General features: G+C 49.5%; 1 protein-coding gene across 1 annotated transcript in view; it reads left to right on the top strand.

The window, feature by feature from the left end:
• The window catches only part of LOC106750688, an 82,141-nt gene that overhangs the window by 48,659 nt on the left and 7,191 nt on the right, over positions 1 to 26,291 (top strand). Inside the window, exons 4-6 of the mRNA XM_014631190.1 lie at positions 4,184 to 4,319; positions 16,593 to 17,515; positions 17,971 to 19,519. Coding sequence (XP_014486676.1) covers positions 4,184 to 4,319; positions 16,593 to 17,515; positions 17,971 to 19,519 — 2,608 coding nt within the window. The remainder of the gene's footprint in view (positions 1 to 4,183; positions 4,320 to 16,592; positions 17,516 to 17,970; positions 19,520 to 26,291) is intronic.

Raw genomic sequence — 26,291 nt, forward strand, 5'->3', positions numbered from 1 at the left:
CGCCGCGGTGGTGAAGGCGGAGAGCGACGGGTGTCGGAGGGTGGCGCGCAAGAGGTGGTAACAACGGACGCGAGCGGAACAACGACGGTGAGCGTCGCTGGCGGGGCGGGGGAGACCGGTGACTTCCGGCGTTGCTTATAATTGCTCCGGCACTCAGTTTCTAGCGCCCTGAGTTGCCTCGAGCACAGCGCTTAAACGCTTTGCCAGTGATATAACTACGCCTCGGTTCCCGTTCCGTGGTTACGTGAAAAGCACGCTCGAGATGCGCGCTTCCTTCGTAAAGGAGCGGTAACAGTAGCGCGCGTTGCACCCGACGAGAGCTGATATATTCGAGGATTGTACGCGTCGTTGCAACATTAATCTCCTTAATAGTCTAATGTTTTATCTATGCGGACTTTTTTGATTCACCGTCGGCGTTATTAGTGTTCGTTACCATGATCGTCAGCTCGACGCCTGATTGCAACTAGACGGAAGTGCGAAAGTCGCGCGATTGTCACGAGAGTGCTTATAAAGGAAGGAAGGAAAGAAAGAGAGGAAGAAACGCGGCGAGCGAGGGAATGACACCTGAGTGTACGCCGAACAAAAGTTTCCTTCGCCTCGTTGTCACCCTCGCGAAAAGTGCGCCGAGCGTTGCGACGAAGCGAAGGGGGAGTGTGACAAAGACGAAAAGTGGGTGCCACTTGACTCGAGAGAGGGTGAATCGTTATGAGTCCCGCTCGTAAGCCTTACTTAATACTTTAGCGCTTTATTTTATGCGTGAGATCGGGCACTGATGTCGTTCGCATTTATCACTATAACAAAGGGCTTTAGTGCGCGGAACTTAGGCCGCGTCTCGGGAGAGTTTATCCATGTAGTTGCAGATCTCCGGTATTTTCCCTCATCGATACGGAGCACCATCTCGATTTGCAATTCTCCCCGTTACGTTGCGAACGTAAGACGACGAAAAGCGCGATTTATTCAGTCCGTACTGTGCCGGGCCGGAATGCCGGAGGGAAGTCGCCACCATTTGTACCGAGCCGAATTCGCCCGAAATAGCGATTAACTCACGGCGAGCAAAATTGCGTCGAAAAGTGGGAGTAATTAATTCTCGACGCTCTTTCTCTCTCTCTCTCTCTCTCTCTCTCTTTTTCTGGAGGGAAGTCTGACTGTGACGCTTAGAATTCCGCGAAAAAGAAAGTGGCTTCGTGAGCGAAGTTGGCGTCGAGTCCTTTGTGCGATGCTCCTCGACCGGGAGTGAGAGTGATTGATACTCCTCGCCGTTAAAATGTGCTTTCACGTGCGCCTTATCTTGCATTGTTCACTTTTCTCGCCCTTCTTCCTTCGCTTAACGCCATTATCTGCATACTATTAATGATGCATTATATTATGGTGGATACGGCGGTGGGAAATACCGACTCGCGTTCCGCTCAAAATTAAGAGCGATCGACGTCGGCGACGTGACGTTTTCTCCGGAGACCTGAGTGCCGTTCTGTGTAATGGCGTTATTTATGTTATGGCTATATCGTCATTAATACGGCTGGACATTCTGCAAAAACGTGATGAACATTAATATTTATGTATCGAAGAGGCACTTCGGCACGCTCTCTGTTCTCCGAGAATGATGAGTTTCACTTTTCGCATTTGCTCAACTGTTGAGGTCTATGCAATAAAACATATTTTGTACTTGTGTTAAAATCGGTCCTTGTTAAAATTTTTCATATATCCGTGTGTTAATTTAATATATTGCGTTTATGTTATTTCAACATTTTATCGATATTAAACATATATAATAAGTATTAAAATCATACATTTTACGCTTCAGTATCGATTAACGTATGAGGGCTCGTATTAATTTTGTGTTAATTTTTTACATAATATTTATGTTACTTTTGAACATATTCACCTTGTGTTAAATTAACAGAAAAATTTGAATGGACAAAAATATGTTAAATTTCACACCAAATTTTTTACATTTTTTTGCAGTACAATTTTTTACAGTATAGAAAATGGCACACAAAAATAAATTATAATAAATAAAAATCGGCTCGTATAATCCCAATGTATTCTCCCCGATCATTAATGCAGTACGATAATAGCGCAAAGATTGATCGTGCACCATTAAGACCCTTACATACAGTAAAGTCAGGCGATTAGGCCTCCTGATAATTATGCTCAATTATAACGCAATGACCAAATAATCGGATTAAATCCCTCGATAGATCGAACAGCATTATACAACCGAGCATGAACCGTTGTGATTCGTATCGGCACCATTTGCATTCGACGGCATTGTGTTCGACACGATATTTTCCGCGGACGCATACAGGGAGTACCCTTCGTGTACTTCTTTTCGCGTATCCGTATTTTTTCATTATTCTGGAGTTGAATTTTTTGCGAAAATTCCGAAATTTGCTCGCGAACGTTACATTTATTTGTAACTTTTCGTTTAATTGAAAATATACATCGAAGCGGGATCCAACAATTTGCGCACAGAACAAAATCACGCCGATTCCGGCGGAGCAACCTGTACGTTAAACCTATACGTTTATTATTTGTCGTCGCGTTTCTACCATCGATGCGAAGCAATATATTTATTTTACGCGGTCAATGAGGCGTCGTTATATCCACGTGTCATTTTCATCCGTCGATTTCATCCATCGTCAAATCCGTCAATTTGACTCCTCCCCGGCTTTTCACGCCGATAACCCCGCGATAATCGTTTTCGCAACCACTGGCGCGACATACAAACGGCGGATGCGTTGCACTCGCGGAAGCTCGAATCGGCTTCGCCCGTCATCAGATTTGCGACAGCCGATCGAGCGGCTGCCTCCGTATTTCTAAGAGTCGTCCCCCGTAATTTCCGTATAAACATCCACGAATTTATCTGTTCGATGAGAAGGAGAGATCGCGAGAGGCGGACGAGGGAAGGTCGCGAGCTGGTGAGGTAAGGTGGTTGGAAGCAATCGACTTCGTCGCCGAAACAGCCCCCGAAGGCACAGGGCGCCCAACTTTGGCAGGAGAATTCCAATTTTGGGCTCTTTCAATTTAAGGCTACTTGTCTTCCCCGCCGTCGCCTTCTCGTCCGTCGTGCATCGCCGGGATGTCTGCTCGTCTCGCGCTGGCGCCTTCCTCCTGCTACCCTCTCTTTCCGTTTTTTTTCCCCTGTCACCGTATCCTCGAGAAATAGCTGAGAGCGAACGAGATCACGCGAGAAAGAGCGAGAAAAGACATTCTCATCGATCGCTCTTTCTCCTTCCCGTTCGCAGCAGCCGAAGATCTGCATTTCTCCGTTTACCGCCGTCGCCGGGATGTCGTTATTACTTTTATTATCATTGCTATCGTTAATATCGTCGAAGCACCGGTCGTGTAATCGCGACGGGGCTGAGCTCCTTCCGCAGGAAATACGACGGAAACCCCTTTCCTCCCTCTCTCTCTCTCTCTCTCTCTCGCGACGACGGTCGATTGAATTTAGTCGAGGGGAGTTTACCTCTTTCCGTTCGTTTTTCCTCAGATTGAGATCGTTGGGACGAATGTGTCGCGCAATTCGCGGCACGTTACCGCGTACGTTCACGAGTATTACACTGTTCGGAGGCTTAATACGCCGACGGGACATTAATGTTCGCCGTCATTTGGCTGATTATTTGAGCGCTGCGGAATTAATCCGCCAGATGGACACGCGCCGCCGGCGGAATCGGTTGTTTTCTCACGAAGTAACGATCATCATTTAGGACACGACTGGAGAGGCGTACGTCCCCCGAAACTCCGGCCGAGGTATTACCGCAATTGGTTGCATTCAGGAGCAGGAAACGACACCGGGTTAACGTTCCTCGCGCGCGTACATTTAAGCGAAGCCAGTTTCCAACGAGATAACCACCCTTCCTGAAAGCATCCCCCCGCAGGAACGAAGCCAAACGTTCGTGCGCGCACGCTGCGCGAGACGTCGGGAGAAAGCACGCTGGCAAATTAGTATTGTTACAATGGCGCGGGCCAATAATAGCGCGTCCGAGAGAGAACGTCGTTTCCACGGCGATCTTGGGCGCGATATCGTCGGGGATGAAAATTACGCGGCCCTTTTACTGGAAACGCTCGCCGATCGATCGCGATTTCCGACGCCGATTGCACACACATACACACGTCCGTGTCGCACGTAACGTGTCTTTCAAACGATAGAACGGAAAGAAACGATCTGCTGTTCTGTTTGCAGGCGGAAGTCGAGGTTGTGGAACAATACAGCGATCCCAGAGACAGCAAGAGTAAAGCGTACGTGGAGCCGGGAGCGGAGTCGTCCCTGCCGACGATTTACAGCCGAGCAAATCGCAACTATTGTCGACCTTACACAGGTGAGATCCCACCTCGAGCCGACATCGGGTGAAATAACGCGAAGCTGTAATTCCGGTTGAGCCGTGTACACGTACGTAACAGCCGTTGAAGCTGTCGAGCGGAACGCACAAATAGCACCTCCTTACTCCGAGGCACAGAAGGATCTGCGAAATATTTAACGTAAGCGCCTCCGCTCCTCCCAGTTAAAACATTCGCGCGCTTTTTCGCAAGTCCGTGAGAAGCAGGTATGAGAGGTCTCAATATTTTGTTTCTCCGGACTATCGCTATTTCATTGGACGGTACAATTAGCGCCACAGTCGACGCCTGAGGAAAGTAATTATTTAAACGTGATCGAAGCGCACGCGAGAGTTTAACAAAGACACTTCACCTCGTATGCTTTCCTTTCCTATCTAAAAACGGAGTCATACTCACTCAGCCGAACGTAAGCTTTTCAATACTCGAACTAACCGTTTTTACCGGGCTAGAAATTCGCGAGATACAGCGGTGGGATATCGTTGTAAGAGTTAATATCGATGACGTAATGCTCCGACTCTGTGCATTGATTGCCCAGTGATAGTGGTGTCGACGATAAGTTTCGGGATAATTTAGTTAAGCGGAAATTCTCACGCCAAGCCGCAAATTAATGCGGCGAGACCCCGACGTTACGGCCGATACTACGACGTACGAATTATCGAGGTAACAACTCAGTTAGCGCCCGGCTAAGGGAGGGAGAGGAGCCCCTCGATAATTGAACGGTACGCACAGGTTGGTAGCGAGTGGCTAACGGATTAATCGACGGAAGCGGATGCCGAAATAGGGGGATCATCTCTTTTTCGGTTGTGGATGATGCTCCTCGGCTCCCGAGATCGCTGCTCGTGCGCGCACCCGACGCTGCTTCCGATCGGGACTCCCACGCGAGCGGAATGTCTCGTATTTTCTCGGCGGCCAGCGCGAAACTTCCCGGAGAAGGTCGCTAACGAGAGTTTCGGATTAAATTCCTGCCGGAGCGTATCCTCGGGAAGGAATGCTGCGGGTCGTGATTAACCGACACGCTCGTCTCGCGTGTACGATACGATCTCTCGAGCAGACCGGGACCTGATTCGCACAAACAACCCCTCGTTGCGCGCGTCACCGAGTATTCTGACACTCGAGTATGCAGATTGCCGTGTAACACTGATCCCGGGTAAACACCGGCCGAATTTGCATCCTTACCATATTCATGGGCTTTTAATTCGCGAGTGGATGCGGCGAGGATCAACGCAGCGGAGAGAGAGAGAGAGAGAGAGAGAGAGAGAGGCTTGCGCAAAGACTCAGCTTCCTTTCCGCAGGATAAGGGAGCGATGTGACTTTTCGACCTGCGCTCTGCAAGGCACTCTTTCTCGTTACCGCAACGTGACCGTTTTACCGAACGTATACTTTGCGCGTGTTATCACTCCCCCGGTGCTACCAAGCGAAAGGGATAAAACCGTGCCTGTGCGACGTTTCAAATAAACTTCGCTATCTTTGCAATCGGTTCGACGGGTTTCAGCTTGAATCTTCGCGGCGAAATCTTCATAGTGAGGCGTTTGACGGCGTTATGAGATTAACGGTAAATTGTCGCGCGCGTGCCGCTCGAGGAATGCCGCTTCTTCGGCGAGAATTGAATCAGCAGCCGCGTCGATGTGCGGCGAGGTGAATATGAGAGAGAGAGAGAGAGAGAGAAAAAGAATTTATTCAAACCTGGGGTTAAAATTCGGGCATGCAATACGATAACTATTGGAGTAACTGTTAGCGAGCGAAGCGATACAATGGAAGAGCGAGAGTGCTGAAAGATTAATACAGCATTGAATCCAACCAACGTCAACAATGAAAAAGGAAAGCTGCAAGTATAGCGAAACTATGGGTATTGGCTCATATATAGTATATATAGTATATATAGTTTAGACGCAACAGAAACTGTTGATACAACAATCGACTGCCTTGAAGTTAGAGAGAAAGAGAAAGAGGGAGGGAGAGGTAGAAAGGCTAGCGAGGGTCGGCAGAATGGAATTTTCAGACTGGCTGCTTTATAAAAGGGATGACGCGTTCTGAAATGTCTGGCCGGTCCGCCCTCCGTTAACTTCCGGCGGTGGAGCCCCGCCGTTGCTACGAGCTCGCCTCGTTCGCTCGTTCGTACGAACTTTTCGGGTCTCGCGGCGTGTCCCCGACGTTACTTGCCATCGACACCACACGCGTGCCCCACCTCCCATAATATGTCGTGTGATATTTAATTAAACTTCCCGCGCCTCCCCGTCCCGCCGTCTCATTCCGCTTTCATAGTCCGTAGTTTCAAGGGGCATTTCAGCCGTGTGCGACCCGTTTCGTCCCACACTTTCCGTCGGGCGTACTACTTATTAACCAGTGTTTCAGCCAGGCCCGAATTTTTCTCCTCTCCTCCTTTGCCGAAATACGGCTCCGCCGTGCACCGTAATTAAATGCCGCTGATTAGCCCGTTAACGAATCGCAACCACCTGGAGAATCCTCCCGCTGAACGCGACGGCGAATCGCATTTAGTCGGATTGTAAATAGCATGCGCCTGAAACAATTACTTCCTCCACGTGCGAACCTGCGTTGTCGTGAGGGTAGCAGTTTTATTAATATCGCGCCTCAATATCGCACGATTGTGCGCCGTTGCTGAAAGAACCTTCGGCTTCCTCATTTGTTCGTGCGCGCGCGCGACCCCTCTTCGAAGTTACCCTCATTTCAATTACTGGTACCAGGTGACTTGTAGCTCGTTCCGCGTCCCCGAGCAGTTAACGCCCGTGCCGGTTCATCGTATGCAAATGTCATGCCCCGTCCGTCGGTTTGTCCTTCGTCCGGGAGAGCGGGAGGAGGCGGGTCCGGTGTTCATCAAACGCTGGTCAAAAGCGCTGCGCCGGCGTATATATACGTATTCGTTAGCGGGAAATTTATACAGGCGGGCCCTGCTCGTCCCGATTCACGTCGCGGACGGCCTCGTCCATCCGCAGTCGTCCATCTGACTTCATCGTCCAGCGGAACGCGACAAATGCGTGTTCATAACGGCTGAGCACGCCCGAGAATATCCGATTTGTGGACTGGTTTTAATACCCCCGTTCTCGTCGGTGTAAGCGGCCCGAAAGTTTGCTCTCTGTCACTATGAAGATGAATAGTCAACAAGACCCCTTCTGTCCTTGGCTCCGATCTCGTATTCCTCATCTTTTCTCTCTCTCTCTCTCTCTGTCTTTCATCACCCCTTTCTCGCTCTACCGCCATTTTCCCCTTCCGCCGCGCTTTAGAATACGAACCCGCCGCCGCGCCCACCCTATCCCTCACTTTCTCGCGTCGTAAACTAGATCATTTACAAACTGTCAACGACATGGTTCCAACTCGTCCGACGGCAAGTACGTGCCGGATTTCGGAGTGGGGGTGGAGGGGGCGAGATCTTAATCCCCGCGCAATTTCGCGAGCTGAATTCGCGCATCGCGTCATGGTGAGACGGAGAGCTGCGTAGCGCGTAACGATGCGTCGCGCGCGCTCGGAACGGTTGAATTGACTTCAAAGCCCCCCGATTGGGCGCGGTTTTTACCAGAAGAACGGTCATTCGAGAGCTTTGTGTTCGCGAGTTATTGAGTTTTGTCCGGAAACTCCTGCCTGAGCCACAGCGCGTCCCATTAGCGTTAGCAATACATACTGGGTAAGCGAATTAACGTTTGTAACCCTATCATTCCATTTCGCTCGCCGAAAAACGCCGAGTCCCCGCGATCGAGTCGACGGGAGCGTTTTAGTTTCCTCCGCGGCAATTAGTCGCTTTGAATGTCCGCGATGGAAGCGCGGGGGGAGCAAAAAGCGGTCTCAGGCGAGATTCACGAGCGGGAGTGATGCTCCCGAAAACTTCTGGGTGGAATTATTTTTTTCGTGCGGGACGTTGAAAAACACACACACACACACATTCAGTTGGTGTTCGAAGTTTTCTTTGCTCGGTGCGAAGCGAACGAGCCATTGTAATGGCCAGCTAGGAGCAAACTGGATGCGAAACTTTGGAACGGCATACGTTTTTGTATGTAAGTTTTGTCGCTCGATACTCGGCGGACTCGGAGGGCAGAGGTCGGTGCTAAAGCTACGAAGCGAACCCTTCGCCGAGAGGGAACCCTTGAATTCATTTCATGGGCAATTACAATTAGCATTTATGCCGCGATTTGCATATCGTTGCGAGACAATTTCGCGCGCGCTTAGCCTAATCTCCGTGTCAGATGCTCTCCCGTCGCGCAAGAAGCGTTCGTAGCTACTGAAGATCGCTTATCTCGTCTCGTATAAACTACCGGAATTTCCGGCGGGACTCGCGACTTTTCGAGATAACGTAGTATTAAAGCGTTACGCGGCGAGACGGAGAAACACAAACAGAGTAGGGAACGCGGAAACGTTATATAATATAGTCGCGGTCGATTTTCTTCCTTTCGGCAGGAATATCTCGGATGAGAGCGTACATTCGCGAGTTGCAACTTTTCAACTTTGGAATCGAGTCTCCGTAACGAGCAGATTTAATGGAATAAAATTTCTGTCAGAGTAGAAACAAAGAGCTCGGAGCTGAAAGCGCGATGGGACGGGCCAATCCCGCTCGATCGGAATTACATTGCGCCGCGTGAAAACGAAAACGGGCTTTCTCGTTAACTCGGCCGGCCGGTGAGCAGCGGAACGTAAGATTGAATTTGAAAGCAAAAGTAAACTCGCGATTAATTCGAAGAGTCCATAGAGAGGGTTGGACAGGTGGGCGTACCGCGGTTGCTCGGATACTTGAAATCAGCGGGTAGATTTCGAGCACGAACGCGACCTCCCCCCCCCCTCTTTCTCTCTGTGTCTCCGTTGTGTCCACCCTTGCTGCCGCAAACGATCGTGCTCACGTGTGACCACCGACGTAGATTTCAATTGCGCAATGTCTACCGGCAGGGAAGCGAGTAATCCACGCGTTGCGTTGCCCCCGTGAGCGACAGCTTTCAGCTACCCCCGCGCTGCGCCCTTTCCTCTCGCTTCTCCCCCCCCCCTTTTCATCGCCGCAAAACCCTTTCCGACGAGAGCCCAAACATTGATTTTATTGCCAATAAAATCAATCGAAGCTAACGACGCAGAGCTCGCAATCGCATAGTCGCCCTTAACGAGGAGCGAAATCGCTGTCGACGATCAACCGGGGCGTAAGAGGATTTAGGGTTGCTTTTCGCGGACGCAATCCGCGCCGCGTAATGCATGGCCCGTCCTGCGATCGGCAGATGATATTCCAGGAGGAGAGCTTTCCGTTTATTTCGAGACAGGTTACGCTCGACATGTGAGTCCGTGTTCTGCACTCACTTTTATCGGTGAAAGTGTCCCTAAAAGGCGGCTTAGAAGCCACCTGGCTGAGAAATCGCATTTAAGGCACTCTCACCGCTAAAAGCGAATTCAGAATGTGGATCATAGACATGAATGACGACATGACGTACGATATAATAGCAAATTATCACGCAGGCATCGCCGCTTCCGGACTCGATATATTCGCGGAATCCTCGAGAAGTGGATGCCTTCTCTCCTCTATTCAGCCCCGCCGGCTCTATCGGTGGGCGACGGTTTGCACGAGACGGTAATCAAAGGAGACCTCGCATCAGAGCGCCACCGTGAAAGATCTATCTACGTACCCTCGTAATCAGTCGTTGCTTCAATCATCTCGTCTACGCGTACCTGCCTTCACAGCGGCGTGCGTTCGACTAGCAGCGAGTTTCCAAAGAACAGACGAATTCCCTTCAAAGTGGTCCGCCCACGATCTCCTTCCGATACCTCCGTCTTTTTGTAGCGGCAGCTTGTAATAGTTGCCGTGACTCTGACTTTCACTCGTTAGGTACCTTCTTTTTGCCTCGGAAAGAAGACGAGACATAATGAAAGGGATTTAGAGAGGATGTACTTTTACAAAGAGAGAGAGGGAGAGAGAGAGACCCTCAAATGACTCCGTTGTCGCCGGGCGACACGAGCGATCTTCGCTTCGTCAATTCGCGTATCACGGGAGGGAGGGAGGGCGAGATTACAGACAAGACCGAGCGATTCATAGCGCGTCCACTTCACCATCGTCGACGTTCATCGGCCCGACGTCACGTCTCTCCCGGGAAGTAATCGGACGTTTACTAACCTTCGGGAGAGCGCGCTTACGTTCTCCGTTCTCATGCGAGCGGACATTATCTTCCCGGAGATTATCTTGCCACGACCCTTGCCACGGCTGGGCACATTTCGCGACGGGACACTTCGCTCAATCCCGCGATCGTAACCACGAATCCTGCCGCGGCCGAGCCAATAACCGAGATTGCCTTTCGTTTCATCGCTGCTCGGCTCGGGTAATCTTTAGCTGCTCTTCCGTGCGCCGCCCCGGAGGCTCTCTCTCCTCGACGTGGCCGGCGATTGCGCGGCCCCTCTCCTTATACCTCCACCTATACCTCCTCACCCTTATCCCTTTTTTCTTCCTGTAAGACGATACAATCCCACGACCCATATCTCGCGGACCCACCGTCGCCACCTCGGTCGTGCGTTACGGGAATGATATCTAATAAAAAGCGAAGTGAAGTGGCTCTCTCTCTCTCTCTCTTTCTCTGAGCACGGTGTGTGCGTCGCGCTCCGCTTTCTTTATATAAAGCTCTTTGCCGAATTCCGCTGGTCGCTGCGGCTCATCGTCGATCGCGGAGAGAACGAAAGATTGTATAAACGGTGCCGCGAGACCCGTCCGGCAATAGAGTCACGTGTCCTGGATTATCGCATAACCGAGATAAAGGATCTGGAGATGGAATACCGTCGGAACAGTCGCGAAGGTTTGCGTTACCGGCACGAGATGGTTATTACGTTCGCCGCGAAGAAACTGTCCTCAGAACGGGAAGATTCCGCCGTGTCTCGCGCGCGGGTACAGCGCGAACACGCGCTGTCATAAAAATGTCGCAATTTCGCCGTTCACTCGGCGATGTGAATCTCGGGAATCTGAGAGAGCTTTGCTCTCGTGGAGATTTAATTGATGAATGATAATTACCGCGAATCGGACCGAGCGTGCATTATCTGTTCAATTATTCCTAGTTAATTTGACTGATAGCTACGCAAGCCGTCGCGTTATGGGGTTCATAAACGATTTCCGATAACGGGCCGCTGTGCGTGTGGATCATGCGGTGTGGCCTTGACATTAGTTTCTAATTGGATGCCGATCGCAATCGTAATATCGTTATATCGTTACGCGTTGATCTTAATTGACGCGGACAACCCCCTGGACCGGCGCCTTTCTTCTCGAGTTGGCACACGTGAGATTCTGCGCTACAACAGCATAGCTGAGATAACTGGCTGCGGACCGTACATCTCCGTTATCTCCAGTTACCTACGTAAACAGGATGCATGCGACAGCGTTTCGTGTTATCGCGTAGTGATTGCTAGGCGAGGGTTGTCGCTCACCGGCCGTAATAGATTCATTAGGGTAGGCACCACCCCCGGCGCATCGTTGCCCCTGGCTCCGTGCGCACCTACCCTCTTTCATTTTCTGTCACTCGATCACTCATTCGCGTGTAGTATCCGTTACTGACTCATCTACCCGTTCGATCGCGCCGTTACGCAACGATCCGTTCATTCGTACGTCCGTCAGCACCTTCCGTCGTTACCTTTTCTTCTCACGTAGCGTTTAATCATTCCTCTTCATTTCCTCGTTTCTTTTTTTCTCTTCCTTGACGCTTCGATCATTATTTCAGGCTCAACGCGGGGAAGAAAGGTTGCTTGCGCAACGTGACGATAAACGAACGAAAATACGTTTCGACCGAAGGGGACAGAAACTTTGGTCTTTCTAAGAACCAAATTTGGTTTATAAGAACCAGAAATTCTGTCATCCTTCAACGAAAATGCATTTGGTTTGTTTATTATCGCGTTAATTCAATCGATCTTTTCTTTCTTCGTAAAGGTTTCGATAATTGAAGGAATGTCTTTGGAGAAATTTCAGAATTTCAAAAATTTCATTCAGGAAGGATACCTTTGAGTGAGTTTACTTTCCACTCGGTTATCTTGTTCTTTATTGGCGGAAGATAGCAGGAATCGACGCGATGAACGAATCGACGCGATGAACGATAAACGTTCAGAATTTTTTATTCATCGATTACATTTCCTCACTCGCACGTCACACGTGCAATGTACGCGCGCGCATTTTTCAAGCGCTGTATGTGTATAATCCGGTCCAATTTAATCGATTATCAGTCCCGGGCTGTTCCCGCTTTCGTGCACTCGGCCCTCGTCGGATATCTCGAAAATCTAATTATCGATCGGTAATCAATATCGCTGCAATTTGGCGACGCGCCAAAGCGCGGCGTGCCTTTGTGCGTGCGTTCGTGTACGCCGCTCTACGGCCGGCCGTGCTGTCGGCTGCAGTTTTTCTCGCGAGCAAGCGAACGATCGGATTCTCGGCGGGTGAGCAATGCAATTAATTGCGTAGGATGCGGTTTTTAATGACTTTGGTCGGCGAACGTAATTCTCACTTTCCGCGCAACGTAGAAAATTATAAGAATTAAGAGGAATTGATAAGATTTTTCGGATTTCTTCAGTAAACAATTATTCTATTAGATGCCGGGAAAAGTTCGTGCGGATCCTTAGGTGAAAATTGAAACACCCAGTGAATGCAATCTCTTTCTAGTTATAGATTTGTCACAATGAAATACTTGTGCAACGTCTGCACACCCTTTTTGTGGATTTGAACGCACATATCCACGCAGTTCATCATCTTCGATAACAGATGGACGCGGCTTATCCTCTTTCGCGATTCATCATCTTCCTTAAACCACTTAAACCATTTTGGTGCTATCCTTTCGCTAACAGTGCCTTCGTTGCATACGTTATAAATGCGTCTCGCTGCATTTGCTGCTGTATTTCCAAGTTTAAAGTCCTCGTAAAGCAAGAAAGCACGAACATTTAATTTTTCGCTATCCATCTTTAATCTCACATAAACACCGGAATGTTGAAACAATCGAATGCTGTACATCATGTATATCAACGATATAAATGTAACTTTCTGTTGATACCAACTTCATTATTCGCATTACACGTGCGAATTACTGACTGGAATCTGACTTCAATTCATCGCCAAGAAGGAAACCGCTCGAACTTTTTCCGGCGCCTAATAGGAAATAGGGAAATATTTTATATATCTTGACGTTTCTATATTCATTGTTGTTATACTCAGGTTGCTTGAAATATTGAGCCTGACACAAATAACGTTCGCTTGCTCATTTCGCCGTGTTTTAATGTATTCCTTTTCCCCAAGTTTTAATCCTGCATCTTGCCCGAGTTACACGAACGAAACAGATGCAAATACATATTCATGTTTCCTTCGATTTCGCTTCCACGGGGCTGTTCTTCATTCTGCATTTTTATTTCCTGAGAATCGCGCTCCCCTATTTCTCTCGGCATACCTCTCTCTGATATAATTTTATCGCGATATTACAGCAACTCCGTGCGGCTGAGGCAATATCACGTTTTCTCGTTAGCATTTCTTTCGCTCTTTCTCTCCCGGGCCGTAACGCGGTATTGTGTTTTCTTCATTATTAATCCTGCTGATCAGTCGCTCTACATCCTGACGCGCGGCACTACACTCCCTTTTGTTTCTTCCTCGCTGGAATGTTGAAAAAGTTTAACCGGTAGAAAGTTTCATCGAAAGTCAGCAAGAAAGTAGCTTCAGGTGAAAAGAAGAGATAATGGATCCCCGCTTCCGTTTTTCATCCCCTTGCGCACGGTGGGTCATCAGTTGCCTCCCGCGATCCTCTCTTCTTTGTGAAAGTTTGAATACGTAGACAACGTCTGGTTTCGCAGGGACCATTTCTTCTGGAACCCCGTACCGGTGCTCCTCCGTCGTTTGTCATTCGCTGCCAAGAGTGCGCCGCGAATTCAACGGAGAATCGAAAAGGAATCGCCCGCGACTCGTTCCCGGTTTTGCGGCGGCGCAGGCGGGCCGTGCAATAATTTGCCGGATTCATTGTCCGGGAATTAATTCCCCATTTCGCGCTTCGCGAATACCCGCTGACATTCCTTTGTGTTCGACTATGGAAAATGAAGTTTAAACCCTCTGGTGATGAGCGAAATGCGCCGGAAATCGGAGATACCCTGCCGTCCTGTCGTTTCCTTTAACGATTTTATCTGACGTGCATTGCATGAGAATACGAGGCGTACACAGAGAAAAAGGTTTCTTTGATTTAGTACTATTTATTTGACTAAAATTTGTTTCGTAGAAATAACATATACGAAATATTATTTGTTTGAGTAAAAATTTCATTGTCTCATTCAAGAAAATTCCACTATTTAACAGAAAAGATGTTATTATTCGGAACAATATCTTTTAACCAAGTAAAATATTATTTGGTTACAATAAATATGTAAAATGAAGCAAATAATTTCTTTGTAAGAAAATTATCTTTCGTTTCAAACAAATTTTTTATTTAAGATAAAGATATATATTCGTTGGAAAGTCTAAGAATCGTATTTAATCGGAGCATTAGTTTCTTTTGAAGCATGCCAATGATAAAATTTGTTTGGATGCAATAAAATTTATTAAATTTGAAGAAATCTTTTTCTCAGTGTACGCACATTCTAATTCTTCACATTCACATTCTTGAAATCGCAGATTCCCCTCCTGTTATTTCTATATAAATATAAATCAATAAGTTCTAAGTTTCAAGTCTGTTCTATTTCACTAAACTGCATTAGCTTATACTAGTTTTTCATTCTCTTTCTCCCACCAAGTCCCAACTATATCTCTCTGTTTAAGCTCTACAAGTGCATATTAATTTAGCGAAAAAAAAAACAAACTTAATAATTTTATTGTAAGCTCGAGCACCCGTTCGCAATTATGCGGAATTTCGAAACCGGGCTTGACGAACTCGGAATTATTCGCTTAAAATACATTCGACACACATACACACAAGCACATACACACCTCTGACAGCCGCAAAATGTTTATTACATTATAATAAAAGCGTGATACCCTTGGTCTGGAAAATCGAATTATATCACGCGAAATCGTTAACCGAGCTTCGATAAATAACTCATGGATATTAATAAAGTTCAACGTGTCGCGCGCGCGTGCTCGGCGAGATAAATGCGCTCAAAGCGTAATCCATATTGCTAAATAATTACATACACGTTGTACACGTACCATAATTACTCATATTCCGCGCGGAGATCGATCGAAAACAAATTAGCCCGGCGACAAAGAGACGTGCAAAGACCACCTATTGCACTCCGCGAGCGGTCGATATCCGCATCCTGATACCGCAGGGCCTTTGTGTCTGGTCGAGCAGTGACGGCTCCGGACGACGCGATAGTTCCAGCGCGGGTTCCGATAATCATTTTTTTCTCTGGCTTTCGATAAGTTCGTCCGTATAGCCGCGACGGCGGTCTCTGTCACAAGCAGCGCCGGCATGGTTTACGGTCGCGTCTCGCCACCTCTCTCCCTTGGAAGGGAGGGAACGAGGAAGGATTTCAGCGGGGCCCTCCGGCCAAGCATAATGCGCCCATTATCTCCAGTCCTTTCGTCTATTCCGCATGTGTACTCTGCCTATATAACGTACCGGGTGTCCGCGTAATTTTGCGCCTCCTCCATTTGCTCGATCCTTCTCTCTCTCTCTCTCTCTTTCTTTCTCCCTCCCTCGTTTGCTCCCGCCTCCTTCTTTGCTGTCGCGAATGGCCATGACACGATCGTAAAGCCTAAAGAGGCATTAGATGATGCTTGAACGGGTCGACGAATACGAAGAGGATGGAAAGGGGTGGCTGACGTTGGGGTGGAGCAGGATAGGACGTCTCGCGTCAGGCGAGAGGAGGCCAGGAACCATTACGGTAATATCCCACGGACGGAGGAAGTGATTTTTAAGGAGACGAGGCCGCCATTTCAAGGCAATTTCGCCTTCCCCGTGAGCTTTTTCGTTCTCGTTCTGCGGCGGCCCAAGCCCTTCCCTCGTGCTTCTCCTTACAACAAGACGATTATGAAAATTTCGCGCCGTTTTCGGGATCCTCGTCCCCGCGAGAGAGCGGGGCTTTGTACAGCCCGAGACATCCTTTCACGCGTAAATCTTTCGGATTCTGCCTTCACGGCCGATGAATTCCTTGCCACCTCTGTCATGATAAGTCGTAATACCTCAGAACATCCAGGATATATTCTTTCTCTCATGTAATATAATCGATGAAAATTACATGAGTAGTTTATCACGACTGTTCTTCCGCGAAAAAGTTTTACCATACGTTCTAAAATTACGACGATTGACGCTAACGTCTGCGTTAACGATTTCGATCGATTTTCTCAGACCCGTCGGCATCCGGCTCGTCCTGCGAGGACGACGAGGAAGGTCGGCTCGTCAGCATCAGGAAACGGAAGAACAGTCTCTACGCATCTTCCTCAACCCGAGTTCCGTCGGCGGATCGGGATACCTTAACTTCGACCGACGGCTTGCTCGTAGATTGCGTCGCTCTCGTACATCTGACCGATCAGTCGCCGACTGAGTCCAATCAACCGGTGCGTCATCCATCGCCGTATTACTACGGCGATCTCTTCAAGGTCCCGGAACAATTGCCCGCCAGGTCCCAACCGAGCAAGTATCGCAAGAGCGTCAGTCTCGATGTGCCGGGCGAGCGTTCGCGCACACCCGGTATACCGAAGAGGAACTCGGTAGCGGGTGATGGGGGCTCTTACTCGTCTCAGCAACGGCACTATCAGCAGCAACAACAGCCGCCGCCGCCACCGCCGCACTATCAGAGCCAGGATCTAGTGAGCCCCACGTCTGGGAGCGAGCATGCTGTCCCGGCCAGAAGCGAGATCCTCTCGTCGTGCATCATCACCGAGTGGGATCACACCCTCATGCCTCCTCATAGGCTGTTGAGCCATGATCTGCCTACCGCCGTTTGTACCTGCATCGCATCGCCCGAGGAGGAGGAGGAGGATGAGCTAGACCGCCGGCAGCCGCAAGTAGCGCGGCACCAAGTGCGCAAGCTACGACGTACGCGGAGGATAGACCCGCAGCCGATACTCGTCGAGGACGAGGACGACGTGGAGGGTGAGGACGAGGGTGAGGAAGAGGAGGAGGAAGACGCGGAGCCCGAGGAGGACGAGGAAGGGATGGCTAGGCAACGTCACCTCTATGAGACGGCCTTCGACTGCAAGGTCAATCGCTCCGACGATGATCTCGACGATCTCGATCGTGTTACCAACCATCCGGTGTTGCACTCCCAGGTATGTCGAGTCGGGGGGTTTCTAAACGTGCGGCAAATTTCGTGATACAGAGTTTGTAAAAAATACAAATTATTTTTAGGTACATAATATCAAATTAATTGGTTCATTTTATAATATCGATTAATAAGTAGTTGCGTTTTTAAAAGGACAAATATAAAAACGTTTTAGTTACTGACGCAAAACCATGTGAAAATAAAAAAAAATGTTGCAAATTGGACAACCACGCGCATCCATATTTATAAGTTATGCCATCTGAAGTAACGTTTCACGGCCTTTATTTCTCCCCTCTCTGACATCCTAGATCGTCACGCAAGCTAATATACTCCCTCTCTCCCCTCGTGGTGTGACGTAATTGTTGAATGACTCCTTAAGTTCGTTTCACTCAGTATCTCGCTCAGGGGAGTTTATGGGTCCTGCATTTGCATTTGCGTGAAAAACAAATTTCGCCGACGCAGATGCGGAGCAGCAGCGCTGTGTTATCGAGCAGAACGAGTTCGTCGACGGACGCGTCGAAGCAGCAACATCAGCAATCGCTTCCTTACGCCGGCCAGTCGCAATCAAGCAAGGACCATCGACGTAAAGTCGTACTTCTCCGCCCAAAACCGATTCCGAGCCGCCTACAGCAGCAACAGCAGCAATCGCAGCAACAAGCAGACAATATATGCACTCTGTCCCAGGATATCGAGTCCCTCCAGATCAACTCGAGCGACGAGAAAACCGGCTCGCCGAGACTACCAGCTCGCGACTACACGCCGTCGCCACCATCTACCGCGCCGTTACCGGCGAAATTTCACGGCAACCGTGACCACTTGCTGCTGAACATCCGCAGCGCGCCGAACCTACCGTCGCAGCCGGACCATCCCCGGCTGAAGGACATGAGACTACCCATGAAGTCGTTGCGCGCTAAGGACTCGCCGCAGAGCAGCGAAGGCAGCATTCTCGAGATCAAGAGCCGGCCGAAGAGCTTCGTCCAGGAGAACTCCTCGCAGGGACGTCGGTTCGACAAGGAGCTCATCTTGGAGTTCAAGGGTAGGCCTCGGGAGGAGCGGCAACGACCCCGCAGCCTGATCCGCGAGAGTAGGCCGGTAATGGAGTTCAAGGGCAGGCCTCACGAGGCGGAGGGCGAGGTGGCGCGAAGGGACGCCGGCCCGTTGGAGTTCAAGCTGCGCACGTCGAGACGCCGCGCCGGCTACTCCAGCACCGAGAGCATGGCGACCAGCAGCAGCGGCGGCAGCATGGAATCCCTGCGGAGCAGCACCAGCGAGGGCAACCGGTCGACCAGCAGCTCCGAGAGTCGGCACAGCACCAGCCTGAGCTCGCACAGTTCCGACAGCGGCGGCACCAACTGCTACCATCACCATCAACAGCCGTCGTTACCCGGTTTCCTGACTCATCACGCCACCAAGTTGCACATCCTCTCGCCTATCTCCGACAAGTCGTCGCAGGAGCCCGCCTCGGAGACCTCCGACAACAATCGCAACAACAACTCGCAGAAGGCCTCGCCCGAGGAGAGCGTCACGTTGGAGAACAACGTCACCGCGGGCAACAATACGAACGCGGTCACCTCGCCCATGGACACGTCCTTCAAGAAGAGGCGAGCCCCGCAGAACAAGAATCTCATTAATCTGGCCCTGCAGTCGTCGTCGTCGGGCGACGCGGAGATCCAAGGCTCGGACAGCGGCATTTCCATCGAGTCCCGCGCCGGGATCAAGCCCTTCGGCTTCCACCTGCTGAAGCCGCAGTTGGACAATATCAACTTCGTCGACAACGAGCCGGAGCTCTCGGATCTACCCTTCGATATGCCGAAGCTGCGCAGAAGACGTCTGCTGATGCAACAGGACGCCACTACGTCCGGCAGCGCGACCAGCGTAGATCTGAGAGACCTGCCGTTCGACATGCCGAAACTCAGGAAACGACTCAGATGCACCCAGAGCACCGAGTCCAGCGCGTCCCAGGCGTCCTCCAGTCTCTCCGTGCGCGACGTGGAGCCGCCTCCTCTCTTCGGTGAGTTTGATCCCTTCATTTTCCTGATTTCACGCACTTTTTATATTACGTTCGCTCAGGTTGGAATCTTCGCGTCGCGGAAGTACGAGGATCGCCGCTCAAAGGTTGGCGAGCTCGAGCACGAAGCTTTACATCGAAATTCCTTTTCGAGAGCGATTAACGTTAATGGGAAGCCACGGGGAGCTCCGTGTTCAGTTTCCTCTTTAATCGAGCCTCTAGCCATTAAAACGATAAAAACCGTACTTTCGGCACTTCGAGGCGAGCTAAGTACTCATCAGCGAGCGAGGGGGCAACCGTAATTTGACGCTGATCGTTATGAACCTTCCAGACAACGGCTAACATCGTTAAGCTTCACTTAGCTGCTCCCGGCGATATATTTACTATAAACACACGTGTCGATGGTGGACCTTAACGGTGGATACACGCGTGCCCATTGTTGTATGCCGTTTCCTATTTGATTATTCCAGCGCGGATGTCGATAATTGGATATACATGAATCAACTGAAGCGATCACAAGTAACTCGCCGCGCACAGGTCGGGCGATTTCAATGTTAAATACGTTTAACACGGCAAAATGAAAGCAATTCCTCCGTCACTCCGATAAATCGCCGATATTCGTGCGATGTGACAATTAGAGCGCGAGCGGTAATTGCGGGCCGACGCTGCGGCGGCTACAATGTATCAAGTGGTATCGAAGTAGCCAGCAATGTGTAATTTAGATCGCATTAATATCGTTCGAATCACACGACATCGATAATTTATCGCCGGCGAGTGAATCTGATGCGAGACCGCACGCAGTGCAGCGCGAAGCGTTCGGAATTAGTCGGGTGATTAAGCCGCCGTCGCCGCAACCCTCCTCCTATTTTCCCCCGAAGCTCTGTCGTCCGAGCTGATGGGAGTTTGAACGCACGTCGTCTACCCTCCGAGTTCCGAAATTGCGAGAGCTCTAATGCGAGAGCTTCGCAGAACGAGCTTCCCGCGCCGCGTACTGCCTACGGCCTGCGAAACCTGCGACCTGCTTGTGTTGCCGACCTGGTGGGGAGGGGGACGGTAAATGCCGCTGGACGAAGGTTAGGCTACGGAGCAACCTGGCCAGTAAGCGAGAAGAGGAACGGCGACAGGGAGAGAGCAGCCAACTATTTTTATCGGTCGGTCGAATGTCAATAAAGGCACGGGATGCCCTGCAAATCCGTTTTGCCCCGAGTTACGGGGTCCTTGGGAGCCGCTCTTTCTCTCTTGGCTTGGGGAAAACGAATGGCGAACGGCGGCGGCGGTAGCGACGACTACGAGTGACTCCTCGTACCGTGAAATACGCCGACGCGGATTTATTTAATCAATTACGGGCCCCCGGCCTCTCTAAAGCACGGCTCGCTCTGTGTCGTTGCTCGGGTGATTTAATGCGCGGCGATTATCGCCCGCCGGCCTCGCCGAGTATTGGTGTTTGCAGAACGAATTATTACTATTTTTGCCCAGTTATCCGATCTGCTCCCCGAATATCGCGCGCGAAATATTTCGGGGAAAATTCGGAGGAGCGCATTCGAGATATCTCGGGAAAATAGTCCGAATATTGCCAATTGAATCGGAGTTACTTCGCATTTGATTTCTCTCTCTCTCTTTCTCTCTCTCTTTAACGAATGCGGCAGAGTGAGATAATTCGATAGTTTGCCGAATTGATCTTTTTTCCATAGCACGGTTTTGCTTGTCACGTGGTATGGTGATCGGGCAGAATTCGGCCTATCGATGATACGCCGGATGTCGATGTAAAAACAAATTGAGAACGAAGTGCGCAGCGCACTCGACGATACCGCTGATAAAAGCCCCGGCCGCGTCATTCAGTCCGGATCGCTCTTTGAGCAGCTCGTACGTCGAAAATATGAATAAATAGTCGGTGGGAAGTTTAATCAACACGTGCTGGTAAATACGTGAATACACCGTGCACGCCGGTCGTCGGTCGCGCTTCCGCTTGCCAGATAACGAAAGTGTAGTAGTTGTCACGCCGCGCCGATGCGACCGGCTACTTCGATCGCGGCTGGCCGAACATTCGCACGTGTTTCACGGATTTTTCGCATTTTTCGTCGCTGAATTGTACGAGAGGCGCGCACAATAAAACTCTCGCGATTTCGCGCAGCCACGGGCACGCTTTAACGACGGGGAAAATCGTGTATTCGCGCGAAACACGCGATTGTAAAGCGTACGTCGGCGGGCTTTTTGAAATTTAATGAACTCGCGCGGTCAAGTCTCTGAAATAAAATCCAAAGTTGCAGCGTGTTGCACGGGAGAAAAAGTAAATAGTCGAAGTATTTTATTTATCGGCCTGCAAATTATGCGGAACGCGCGTTCTCCCGGCAATATCCCGCGTCCCGCGATTTGGCAGTCAGCTGCGTGCGAATTCGGATCCGGTAATATTTTTTCCGGTTGATGGATGCCGGTCGGCCGGATTCGTAAATTACCTTTTGAAGAGGGTGAGAGAAGGGGAACGCGAGGGAACGAGATGACGAGTGCGTTAGCACGTGATCAGGAGCAGATTTCTCCAAAAGATATACGCTTTTTATGCGTTTAGTTGTCGACAATTACTTTTCGCTAGCGCGGAGGCTCAACGGGAGGGCTGATCGATCGATTTCCTCGTTCTCGGCTATCGCACATGGCTAGCGAATCGTTTTATCAGTACGTCGCTGCGAATAGGTCGTCGATCAAGATAAGCCATCTTGAGCGATGAGACGATTTAGTTTTTACCGGCCGGCGGTACTTTTCCGTTTCCCGGTACGATTGATATTATTGTTACTTTGCTAGTTATACTAGTATTGGCAATTTAATCGAGTGACATTGCTTATATATTTTTTATCAACATAATGAAGTTTAACTCTTTCCTTCTTATGTACGACGTGACTCTGTTAACGCTTCGATGCATCAGACTGCCCAGTCTGCATAGAGCACGTCTTTATCTACTTCGAAGACAAATGACGATTTGATTTTTATTTTCAATAAAAATAATCGAATTCTTTCTTTTACGTATATGACGTGACTCTCTATTAATGTTTAGTGCGTCTTGCTGTCTAGGCTGTGTAGTGCGTGTCTGTTTGAAGACGAATAACAATGTGCGACGCATCGACCGGAGACAACGAATCCAGACCGATATTTCCTTCGACGCATCCTTTTTTACATTTCAGCCGCGTTGACGGCCAACCCTCGGAAAGGGAACAGTTTGCGCATTGTGCTTTCAGACAAAAGCCATCGGCTTGCGTCCGTCTACAATGTGTTGGAGAGAGTAGCGACGGATAGAGTGTAGCGCCTAAAGCCGGTGCTTCGGTTCGCGTTGCAGAACGCCCACACGGTGGGTTCACGTGCACTCTCATACAACAGTGTCGATGTGTGGGCGCACGTGTGTCACCAGGAAGATAGCACGGGGTATTGAAAGTATCGGAAATATTACGCCCTACTTGCGACAAGTTTGCATTGTCCCTTTTCCGATCGGCTCTTTTAAACTTCATCGGAGATGGCCTCTTCGATGACGTGACACTACCACGCTTGCTGAATGAATCGGATAAAATGTTATTAATCGAGGGATTGACGCCACCTCGGGAAATCGAACAAAAATTAAATCGTTTCTCGTCCTCTCTCTCGCGCGCGTTTTAGCGCGGAGGAGATGCGTTAAACGGATCTCGCGCGACTCACGTGGATATTACGGTTAGATCGCTCGTGAGTTCAGCACCGATGCCGAAAAGAAATGGATAGGACTCGCAATCTCGGAGGATCCGATATCTGTCTCTAGGCCGTTTAATGGCCGACAACGCGCGAACTCCGCTCGCTGGTGGCGATCGTTAACGGGGTGGAGATGAGGGAGGAGAGAAGCAAAAAAGCGCATCGACGCGGTGATATCTGGCTCGGTCCACCTCGGTGGTTATATGGGGAAAGGTTTGGCTTGACGGCAGAGGAAGGGTACACAAGACTTCTTCCGGGTGTTTACGACTAAAGTTGCCGAGTGTAACTTACATCGGCGTCTTTGTTTTGCGCGACGCGACGCACTCTCTTTCATTCTACTTTCATTCGGCTGTCGTCGAGGAAGTTTCGCGCACGTAACAAAAGATCCATGCGTATTTGCTCGCTCCGAGTGAACGACTTGTTTTTATCTCTTCGGGGCAGATCTTTTCGGGGAGGGAGGGGAGGGGGGAGGGAAAAATTGATACCTCGGAGAAAATCCTTCGATTTGATTGTAAGCACGAAACGGAGCAGATTCGGGAGATTACGTTCTGAGAGAATTGGCTTCCCATAACGAAGAGATATACCTTCAATGTTTTCGTTACTTTATTTTGCCGAATCTCGTAATACGCCAGATCGAGGCGAATAAGAACGGACCTTATCTAAACCGTAAATGCTACGTACAAATTGTGAGGCAGACATCACCGATCGAGATTTCGTCCTCGCACGTTTTCACTTGATAGTTCAACGCGACCCCGAACGGTTCATCGCGAACCGCCCTGTTTACTCCTTCTCCCAAGGAAGGATCCGCAATTTCGCTATAGCTATTCATACACACTAACCACGTACGATTTAGTCAACATCGCACATTCGGTCTACTGACCATTTGGTAGTTGGCCAAACTAACGTACAAATAACCGTGCTTAGGGACTTCGTTTGGAAGCGTCGTCAGTTACCAGCAAAAAGAATTTCAGCGAGTCTTGCGGATGCTGCCAACGTTGCGATTATAATTTTGAAATAACTCGTTAGTTTAAATAAAATACCAGCTAAATTATTACCGTGTTTATTAGTAGCGAAAGATCGTGTAATTACGAACTGCTTCAGTCAGAGCGACGGTGTACAAAGCTAACGAAGCAAAATTGAAATATCGCAGAGGGCGCGACCAGCTCTAATTTTCATGGCTTTTTTGCGGACGTAGATTATTCACGAGTATCTCCGTTGCCGACGAATTTTTGCAGTTCGTGAATTTTAGAAGAGCCTGGCGGATTGCATGCGCCACAGTACGCTCTGTTTCAAAATTCACGGACGGGCGAGAGCGGATTTTGCATGAATACGGGCGACATTCGAAATGTATACATTAAACTTTATACGATGACTAGAGCGGAGTTGCGTTTAAACACAGTTTTACGCTTTGCCGGTTGAGAATCCCAGCCACGTACCGTCCGCTTAATGTCACCATCGCGCCGCGCGACTGTCGTTCGCTGTTCTCCATTTGGTGCCGATCCAAAAGGCCACTGCGACGCGAGCCGTCATTCGTCCGACCATTCGTGAAATTTCCTACCGGCTAAGTTTTTTTAACGAGTGGCATTGCAGCAATTTAATTGTTACGCTTGACGGGACACGCGAAGATGGCGATAACTGGGTTAAATTACTCGCGCGCGGCTTACCGTTGAAATTTCTCGCACTCTTGCGCTTACGATTTTTTACGCAAATTTCACTTGTTGTTCTGAATAATTGGACTACCAACGTTACACACGCGTGCAGCTTTACCGTCCCGGCCAGCTCATTTAGTTCCTCTTGTTCGTGATTAATTCAACGGTTACGTTTCCGATGTCAGTTGGAATACGCAACTGTTTTCGTCGTTCTTCCGCAACGATTATTCTATTAGCTTCTCTTTAAGGAGGAATCAACGATCACGCGTCCGACCTTTAGGGTGCTCGCTGCCGTCGGCAAACGAGGGCAAAGATCAGATATCAAACGCTACGGAGGACCAGTCAATAACTAACCGTGTAACGCCATTATCCGCTAGACTTCCATCGAAATCTTCAATAATTTCCGGTCCTGCTGCCTCGGGAGACTGACACTTTGTTGCTGGGTACACGCGATTACGCTCCTGATGGATGAAGTTTACGACTGTACAAATTTATTTTCAGATAATACCAACAAGTATCGCATCGTTATGGGGTAGATTTCTTTAAGATATGTACTTCATTACCATCTTCGTAACCATTTCTATCATGAAGATAGAACAATTAACCTTCATATTTCGAAATTCTCTATTAATTCTTCAAGCTCAATAGTATTTACGAGACACGTGTGGAACAAAAATTTCGACTCGGAATCTAGCTTCGACATGATTTCAACATACGAAGCAGCTGTCGCCGGCTAAAAAACTATCAGCTATGCCTTCGGATATACAAAACGTCAAGAAACGCTGCTCATTTAATCGCACGTTCGTCAATCTTGCGACTGTCTCAGCTGTGCGACTCCTTGAGACGTCACTTATTTGCGCTGTTTCCGAGTGACTTTATATTTTCATGGATGCATGAAATCCCGAGTATAGAATATATATATATGTGAAAGTCCCAGGGAGATCTAAAAGTTGTTTCGTAAATAATGAATGTTACTACGACCGGCACGATGGACCAAAGTATCGGTTATATCTCCGGACAAATTGTAGGAGAACTATCCGAATCGTTCGGCGGGAACGTTCGGCGTGCGCCTATCGTGCTTCATATTTCATGAGGATCGAGTACGTATCAAGCATTCCGAGCAGGTTCGAAGTGTTTGCCGCCGCGTCGATAAGGGCCCGTCGACGGAGGGATAGAGGCGCTCAAGGGCGTGTAACTGCAACATCTGTTGGCGGTGATCTCCGGCCTATCCGGCCGTTTCGCATCTGTTGTTCGGGCATTTCGGCACCGTCGCGAAATTTCCTCGAGGGCTGAACGAAATCGCCGCGTAACAACGCTAAGCGGGTCAAGACGGTCGAGACGCGCGGCGTCTCGGGATCGCGGAATCATCGTGACTGGCGTCGCTCGCGAGATCTTGCCCGGCCATAAAATCCCCCCCCCCCCCC

Source organism: Dinoponera quadriceps, unplaced genomic scaffold (assembly GCF_001313825.1).
Source record: "Dinoponera quadriceps isolate SergipeBrazil2010 unplaced genomic scaffold, ASM131382v1 scaffold5144, whole genome shotgun sequence".
Lineage (NCBI taxonomy): Eukaryota > Metazoa > Arthropoda > Insecta > Hymenoptera > Formicidae > Dinoponera > Dinoponera quadriceps.